Raw genomic sequence first — 9,525 nt, 5'->3', positions numbered from 1 at the left:
CGATTTAAGAAGGTTATTAAAAAGCTGAAACATGTGCAGAGGAGGACCATCATTGGAAACCAAGTCCTAGGTGGAATAGTTGAGGGAGCTGTGCATGTTTACCACGAAGAAGAAAAGACCAAAAGGTGGCATGATGGCCATTTTCAAATTTGAAAGACTGTCATGGGAAGGAAACAAAAAAACAACAATCCATATCTTTCTTGTGGCCTTTGCCTCACCTATAATGGCAGGGCCAACTCTCCAAATTTCCTTGTTTTCTAGGGCCATGTGGGAATCATGGGTGAATGGGTCTTTTGGGCTAGTATGTAAGGCCATGATGACCCATGACAGATATAGAGTTACAGGCAGCCCTCTATTTTTATAAGGTTCGAAAACATGTAAAAATGTGAGTAGATAAAAAGGTACCACCGTGGTGGGAAGGTAACAGTGTTCTGTGTCTAGTCACCCTGGCCACGTGACCACGGAAACTGTCTGCAGACAAACGCTGGCTCTACGGCTTGGAGACCGGGATGAGCACCACGCCCTAGAGTTGGACATGATGGGACTAAATGTCAAGGGTAACCTTTACCTTTACCTAGATCTTCAGCATTTCTCAGAGTGATCTGGATTACATCATAATTTATTTCCTTCTAGGTATAGGTACAGAAGTGCCATTAATATCTTTGGATATGTTGTGTTATATATTGTGGCACATATTTAACAATGTGGAGTTATGTCATGTTTGTGAACAAAAGCCAGTGTTAGAAGGTTTGATTGGGAAGAAGATCATCCTTATTTTGGCACAAACTGGTTACCAGAAGGAAGAAACCATAAATGCCATAAGGGGGCACTACACAAGCCAGCTGTTGGAAACCTCACGAACCTGGAGGAATTTAATATCCACTTACTTGGCTCAAGGGAATGATTGAGATGACTGGGCAATTCTGGGGGATAGGGAATTCTGGGAATTATAGTAAAAAGATCAAACTTTCCCAAGCTCTAGGTGGGGGGAGAGGGAAAAATTGTGACTATATAGTCTTTGAGATGACCTGATCTCATGCAACCTTCATGGCCTAATTCTAAAGACACTATGCCAGCAATCAGATCAGACCTTTACAATGGTGGTCTGCCCCATTGCCAGGGGCTTGCTTGGTGGGGAAGGAAGGAAGGAAGGAAGGAAGGAAGGAAGGAAGGAAGGAAGGAAGGAAGGAAGGAAGGAAGGAAGGAAGGAAGGAAGGAAGGAAGGAATCAAGGAAGGAATCAAGGAAGGAAGGAAGGCAGGCAAAGACAAAAAAAGAGGAAGGAGATGAAGGGGACTCACTTGTTTTTGGCTGTCTCCGAACCACCACTGGCTTCAGCCCTCCCTACTGCCCAAGTAAAGGGAGTGCAGCCTCCTCAATGGACACAAGATGGTCCATCACTGTTCTAAAGAGAGGTCTGAGGCTTCAGCACACCCTGTCCTGGGTAACTCATGACTCAAGAGTCCTTGTTGGAGTTGTGGAAACCCAATGCCAAGATGCAAAATGTAAATGGCAGAAGTGGGTGCATTTCAGCCAATGCGGAGTGGGGCTGCGCTTCACCCCAGTGAATGCTATGATCACACTGACCGGGGACCACCTCCGCCTATAATTAACTGTCGGGGAGGCCGGGGGGAATTAGCACTGTGCTGTCAACATGGCTTCTAATCAAGAGCTTAATCATACGGCCCGAAAGCAGCAAGACACACAGCTATTAATCTTTGTACTGTGTAGCAACCTCAAGTATAATTCCCAATTAATCAGCAGGAGCCAGACACAGCTCAATATTTACAAAATGTCTAATTTATAGAATTAATGTGATTATGGAGGGGTGTCGCCTATGCGTCGATGGGAGTCCATTGAGCTCCAACGCACTGGCTTTCTTCAGATCATACGGGGGCCTCGCGTGACTGTTTGGCTGATGGGGAAACCATCAAAGATCCATGCACCACCAACAGCCCCATTTACCATGCTCACACTATTATGCAGAACATAGATGTTACTTGGTGAAGAGAGGGACTAGGAGCTAGTGGGCTGCATCCTGAGCCCAGCCTTCTCTGTGCAGGATGGTGAAGGCTTGCTCCTGACATGCCAGGAAAAGTGGAGAGTCTGTGTAGCAAACGGGATGCTGCGGTCACCTAGCAGGGTGTGTGTATGATAGATGGCCACCCTTGTTGCAGGATTTTCCTGAGCACTACATGAGAATGTATACTTGAGTATTGGTTTCATTCCTTAATTCCAAACTCATCCAGGCAATGAGATTTTTGTGGAACATGCTTGACATGAGAACCATTCATCCTTTTCCATCATGACTGTTCTTGGCAGAAAAAAGGCACTCTTTTTTCCAGTGCCTTTCTCCCCTGATAAGAACTCTCCATTTTTGGGCTGGTATTCTATTCTAACAGGCACTCAGGGAGCTGGGAGGAAGCTACCACTGAAAAGAAGAATACAAAAACAGGGCATAGTTTATATCAGTGTATGACCCGCCTCAGCTGTGGGACAGGATGGCTGGATGGGTCTCCTTGACCATAGGCTCCATGGACTCCAGACATGCTGGTTAAGTTCCAACTAGCCTTTATTGAGGTAGGGGGGTAGGGTGCACTCTCAAATTACAGATCTTGATCTCCCCCATCCCACCAGTCAGTCAGTCAGTCAGTCAGTCAGTCAGTCAGTCAGTCAGTCTGTCTGTCTGTCTGTCTGTCTGTCTCCCTCCCTCCCTCCCTCCCTCCCTCCCTCCCTCCCTCCCTCCCTCCGTCCGTCCGTCCGTCCGTCCGTCCGTCCGTCCTCCCTCCCTCCCTCCCTCCCTCCCTCCTTCCTTCCTTCCTTCCTTCCTTCCTTCCTTCCTTCCTTCCTTCCTTCCTTCCTTCCTTCCTTCCTTCCTTCCTTCCTTCCTTCCTTTATTTAAACTCATATACCGCCCATCTAGTATGTGTCTACTCTGGGCGGTTTACACAAAATAGAAAAAATAAACTATAAAAATATAAACGTACTAAGAATAAGGCCCAAATTAACAGCAGAATCAAAAGATTGGAAAAAGAAGAAAGGGAAAAAGGAAAGAGAGGCTAATCTACCCAGGGGCTTAGTTCCTCACACTACCACTCATTGCTCAGTGTCCATGTCTGGGGCTGAGCTTTCGGTCCTAGCCCCGGCAACTTGAAACCTCTCAAAGAGAGACAGTAGAGCCAGACTGATGAAGCTCCTCTCTTTTCTGAGCCGGCTGCACAAGCCACTGGTGTTGCCACTGCCCCCAGTGGCTCTCCTGAGTTAACCTGGGCTTTCTTGATCAAGGTCGATTGCTGCCAGAAGGGTCCGGGTTGGGAAAGGACAGGCACTCTTCTACCACAGCCCCTACCGAGAGCAAAGCTGATCTCCTCCCCTGTCCAGGGGTCTTGGAGGAGCTGCAGCCAGTTCTCCCTGAGAGTACAAAAGACTAGAGGTACCTCTTCCCAAGCCTCTGACCAGTATTCTGGCCTAGACTCCAAGGACTCCCCTATTCTCCTCTTTTATTTCTGGCTTCTGCCACCCAGCTCCACCTGTGGCCTCACCCACCAGCTGGAGCTCTTTCTCCTCCTCACTCCCACCAGGGTGCCATGTCCTGACATGTATATTCCCAGTCTGCCAAGCTGCTGGGATCTCCAAGTAATCCTTGGGGTGGGGCTGTGAGGATGAGGCAGCCTGCCTGCTGGAGATGACAGAGGTGTCTCCCTTTTACAGTGCAATGGTGGGTGTTTCTTTTGGAACAGCTAGGAGACAACAGACAGTCTGGCATAAGAACACAACTACCCTGGTCTTTTTGATGAACCATCTTGTTTGTCATCAACTAAATTCTTCAAAGTTTTCCAGGTAGAGAATATACAGAAGTGGTTTTTCATTCCCTCCTGCTGAAGGTGTCTTGGGACTGTGCAACTTGCCCAAGGCCACACAGGCTGGCTTTCCCCCCCAAGAGGCACAGTAGGGCACTGAGCTCCCAACCCCTAGCTCTGCAGCCAGATACCTAATGCGTTATATAAGAGGCTCAGCTTATGAGATTATTTCAGTAGAAAAGGTAGGGAACATAGAACCTTCCAAATGTTCTTGGATTGGAGTGCTAGCATAGGCAATGGTGAAGGATGATGGAATTTGCAGTCCAGCAAGATCCAGAGAGGAATATATATTCTTCCTGCTGCTCTAGATAGGCTGTGTTACTGAAAGGCGATCCCATGGAAGCAGCCACAGCTGATCAGCCCCTTCCCTCTGGAGAGAAACAAGAGATAGCATGCTCAAGACCCAGCTGGGTGACTGGCAGCTCAGCCAATGACTCATAGCATCGCACACGCGCACACACACAAGGATCAGTGTGCATTTAAATTTGCCATGGCAACAAATAGTCCACCAGTGGTAATTACATAGATTGTCATGGAGACAGGGCAAAAGAAGCAGAATTAGTTCCCAGTTCTGTGAGGAGAAAGACCATCTCTGAAGTTCTTGGCATGGTATTGTCAGGAATAGGAGACATGCTTAGATTACCTTGCATCTCTCCCCCTAAAGGGATGATAGTTTTTCTATGGCCCCACGATTACTGGTTATTATGAGATAGCTAGGAATTGTATCTTAGCTTTAGCAGTGTTTAGGTGGTGCAAACACGGTGGAGAGGGATGCTAGCTAACTAAACAGAGGTTGTATTTTGGAAGGAGACTGTCCCGTCACTCCACTGTGGGACCATCTTTATAGCCCAGGAGTGCCAAAGGTTTAATGCCTTACATGTCTTCAACTACAACTCCCAGCAACACTAGGCAGCATTGCCAACAATAATGGAGAGTGGGATCTGTAGTCTAAAATCAAGAGGGAAAAAGGTGAAAAAGGAGAGTGCAAAAAAAATGGCCTGAGGTTCAACATCAAAAAAATTAAGATCATGGGCACTGGTCCCATCACCTCCTGGCAAATAGAAGGGGAAGATATGGCGGCAGTGATAGATGTTACTTTCTTGGGCTCCATGATCACTGCAGATGTGACAGCAGCCACGAAATTAAAAGATGCCTGCTTCTTGGGAGGAAAGCAATGACAAACCTAGATAGCATCTTAAAAAGCAGAGATATCACCTCGCTGACAAAGGTCTGCATAGTCAAAGCTATGGTTTTTCCAGTAGCGATGTATGGAAGTTAGAGCTGGACCATAAAGAAGGCTGACCGTGAAAGAATTGATGCTTTTGAATTCTGGTGCTGGAAGAGGCTCTTGAGAGTCCCCTGGATTGCAAGGAGAACAAACCTATCCATTCTGAAGAAAATCAACCTTGAGTGCTCACTGGAAGGACAGATCCTGAAGCTGAAGCTCCAATACTTTGGGCATCTCATGAGAAGACTCCCTGGAAAAGCCCCTGATGTTGGGAAAGTGTGAAGGCAAGAGGAGAAGGGGACGACAGAGGATGAGATGGTTGGACAGTGTCATCGAAGCAACCAACATGAATTTGACACAACTCCGGGAGGCAGTGGAAGACAGGAGGGTCTGGCATGCTCTGGTCCATGGGGTCACGAAGGGTCGGACACGACTAAATGACTAAACAACAAAGGTTCTTCATTTCTGTTGGAGCCTTTCTCTCATGACTTGCTGATACGCTCCTGCCAGAAGAATGTCACCCCTTGCCACAATGTTAGATTTCACCATATGTATTTCCCTAAGTGCCTCCCACTCATTTGTTAACAGGAGGGGCATTTATTAGGCCTGCTGTTCGCCAGGAGGATCCACATGCAGTCTCCAGTGATTTCATTTCTGGCCCACCTTCTCAAAACATGACCTCTCCCACCTTTATCTCAGCTTCTGACATCTGTGTAATTTTGCATGTTGGATTATTCTCAGGACCAGTGCTGTGTACGCAGCATGCAAAATTGTGTGGCTGTTGTTTCACAGTGTGGGCAAGAAGTCCATAGATTTTATAGTAAGGTTTGGGGAGAACCTAAAATAATGGTGACAAAGCATTTCCTCAACTATTGTAAGAAGTGTGTGTGTGTGGGAATCAGGAGAGCATTCTGTAGGGGAAAAGGAATGAATGGGGTGCGTGGATATAATTATTTGAGAAAGATTACCCCGTTCCTCTGTAATTAAAAGACATGTTTTGCTTGCCACGATCACCTTTTTAATACATTACATGTACTATATGTACATACCACCTTGGTGTGTACAATCAGGGCTGATTCAGAAGCGATGCCGGTGGACAACAAAAGACCCCTTTTCATTGTATTCCTGCCGGTTAATCCATATATTTTGGAAAGAGTTGAGCGAAGCCACAATGGAGCCTCCCAACCAGGCTGAGAAGATGCGGGTGGGAGAAGCCAGGATGCCCACCTTGCTTGCTGGCTCAATTTTTTGCAACTCCTTCTTAATCCTCTCAGAGAAGCCGCGAAGCATGGTTGAGCCACCAGCCAGCAGCACATTGGAAAGCAGTTCTTCTTGCCACTCCGGCTTACATTTTCTGACACTGTTAATGGCTTGGACATGAAGCCCTACCTCTGGGAAGCCCAGCATGGTAGGATTGAAAAGGACCTCTGGGCAGCGGAAGCGTTCGCTGCCAATGGAGATGACTTGGCGGTCAGGAAGGGTGTACTCTATGAGATATTTCTTCTCATCTGCATTCAGCTCAGACTCATATTCCTCAGCAACGTAGCCATGTTTCTCCTTGATTTGACACACCTCCTCCATTTCCTCCTTGAGAAAAGGGTTCCCAGATTCCCCCATCAGCTTGGCCAGGAATTCAGTCAGGGCACTGCCTGCAATGTCCAGTCGGTAGGTAGCATCAGGCATGACGTAACCATTGTGAACAGGAGCTGTGTAGGAAGTCCCATGGCCAGAGCCAATCACCAGCCCGCCTATGCGCCCGTAGGAATACACAGACAAGAGGGACTGGTGGACCACAAACATGGCGGGCACCTCAAAGTTCTCAAAGAGCAGCTCTGCCATTTTCTCACGGTTGGTGGTTGGGCTCAGGGGGGCATCGGTGACCAGGACAGGTAGTTCTTCAGGACACACAGTGAGCTCTGTGTAGAAGACATGGTGCCAAAGCATCTCGAGGGCATCCCAGTCTGTCACCACACCGTGAGTCATTACCACACGGGTGCTCACCTCTGAACGCTGTTGGGGGATGTTCTTCCCAATGTAATACAATGGGCTTTCCTTTGTCCTGTATCGGGGCACTCCCACCAGAGTTGGCAGAAAGGACCTCGGCTTCTCATCTCCGGCAAGGCCACTTTTTGTGTACCCGGTGCCTGTGTCTATTACGACAGCAGCATAATCCTTGTATTTGTCTGATGGGCTTGCTGAGCTTGATCGGCCTGAGGGAGGGGTTGAAGGAGGGCCTGCAGAGGCAGGCCTACGGCCCACTGAACAAGGGCTGTGGTGCTTCTTCATGGTGAGGGGATTATTTAGTCGCTATCTCACTCAGCCCTGACGCAAAAGGAAAACAAAGCACCAGCACAGCAGCCTCCATGTGAAAGGAGGGGTCCTCCTAAGCGTACACAAGACAATATCACCATGGCGATTATTCATGACATGACCAGAGCAGAGTGACATCATAACGGTGGAAGGAAAAAATGAGAAAGTTCTAATTCCATGATAGGCCTGGAAATGAAAGAAATGAAATGGTGTCTACTGAGGCCATAACATTATAACTGACTTGTTTCGATGGTCATTGCATCTCGTACTTCCAAGGCTCCTTTTAGAAAGTGAGGTGGCAAGAAAAAAAATTAACCTGCTGAAAAGAATTCTGTTAAGAAGAATCTAGGACCTTTCTGATGTCTTTCCTTTTATTTTATTATTTTCACTTCTGTATCACCCCATTAACATGACTATCTGAATAAAAAGGTCATGGAATAAAAAACAGTGTAATTAATACAACAAAGTACTGCAAACCCTGTTGCTAGCTAAGCAATGAACCTGCCTTTAAATAGAAATACACCTTTTATTTGTTTAAAATATTTATACCCTGCTTTTTTCTTCAAGAGGACTCACCTACTTTTTGAGGTGGCTCTGCAGATCTTAGGGACGTGGTGGCGCTGCGGGCTAAATCACAGAAGCCTGTGCTGCAGGGTTAGAAGACCAAGCAGTCGTAAGATCGAATCCACGCGATGGAGTGAGCGCCCATCGCTTGTCCCAGCTCCCGCCAACCTAGCAGTTTGAAAGCATGCAAATGCTAGTAGATAAATAGGGACCACCTCGGTGGGAAGGTAACAGTGTTCCGTGTCTAAGTCGCACTGGCCATGTGACCATGGAAGATTGTCTTTGGACAAAACGCTGGCTCTGTGGCTTGGAAATGGGGATGAGCACCGCCCCCTAGAGTCGAACACGACTGGACAAAAATGGTCAAGGGGAACCTTTACCTTTACCTTTACCTTTATCTTTACCTGCAGATCTAGTGGTTAGGTAAAAATCTCATCACACAATCTTGTCTTGCGGTGCAACTGCCTTGCCGGCCTGCATGGCATGCGCAGCACATGTACATACCTGCTGAGTCATGAAGCTGCAGTGCAGTGAGCTGTGTTGCCATGATGGCCTGAGCTAGCTGTGCAGAAAAAGCCTTCCTACTATGCATCCTTTTCAAATCCCCATCAGTCTTAAAGGACCTAGATACATGGCGGAATGCCTTCTCCCACCTAGATCTACCCGAGTCACTCATTCTAGCCAAGAAAGACGGCTGAAGGACCTAATGCTGAGAGAGGCCCGGAAGGAAAGAACAAGAAACCGGGCCTTCTTGGCAGTGGCCCCTCGACTATGGAACACCTTGCCATCGGAAATCACCCTGGCACCCTCGCTGGGTGTTTTTTAAGAGTCATTTAAAGACTTGGCTTAGTTGTTGTTGTTTAGTCATTTAGTCGTGTCCTACTCTTCGTGACCCCATGGACCAGAGCACTCCAGGCCTTCCTGTCTTCCACTGCCTCCCGGAGTTGGTCAGATTCATGTTGGTAGCTTTGGTGACACTGTCCAACCATCTCATCCTCTGTCGTCCCCTTCTCCTAACATCAGGGTCTTTTCCAGAGAGTCTTCTCTTCTCATGAGATGGCCAAAGTATTGGAGCTTCAGCTTCAGGATTTGTCCTTCCAGTGAGCACTCAGGGTTGATTTCCTTTAGAATGGATAGCTTTGTTCTCCTTGCAGTCCAGGGGACTCTCAAGAGTCTCCTACAGCACCACAATTCGAAAGCATCAATTCTTTGACGGTCAGCCTTCTTTATGGTCCAGCTCTCACGTCCATACATTGCTACTGGAAAAGCCATAGTTTTGACTATTCGAACTTTTGTTGGCAAGGTGACGTCTTTGCTTTGTCAAGGTTTGTCATCGCTCTCCTCCGAAGAAGCAGGTGTCTTTTAATTTCGTGGCTGCTGTCCCCATATGCAGTGATCATGGAGCCCAAGAAAGTAACATCTATCACTGCCGCCATATCTTCCCCTTCTATTTGCCAGGAGGTGATGGGACCAGTAGCCATGATCTTAATTTATTTTGATGTTGAGCTTCAGACCGTTTTTTGCACTCTCCTCTTTCACCCTCATTAAGAAGTTCTTTAATTCC

At 47.4% G+C, this 9,525-nt stretch overlaps 1 protein-coding gene across 1 annotated transcript; it reads right to left on the bottom strand.

The window, feature by feature from the left end:
* Positions 1–4,368: 4,368 nt before the first annotated feature.
* LOC110077949 (actin-3) lies at positions 4,369–7,865 on the bottom strand. Its single transcript, XM_020791570.3, has one exon. The coding sequence runs from the start codon at positions 7,371–7,373 to the stop codon at positions 6,165–6,167; it is 1,209 nt and encodes a 402-aa protein (XP_020647229.2). The 5' UTR covers positions 7,374–7,865; the 3' UTR covers positions 4,369–6,164.
* Between the last annotated feature and the right edge of the window lie 1,660 nt (positions 7,866–9,525).

Source organism: Pogona vitticeps, chromosome 2, assembly GCF_051106095.1.
Source record: "Pogona vitticeps strain Pit_001003342236 chromosome 2, PviZW2.1, whole genome shotgun sequence".
Lineage (NCBI taxonomy): Eukaryota > Metazoa > Chordata > Lepidosauria > Squamata > Agamidae > Pogona > Pogona vitticeps.
The sequence above is the reverse complement of the archived record's forward strand: the minus strand, read 5'-3'. Positions and strand labels throughout refer to the sequence as shown.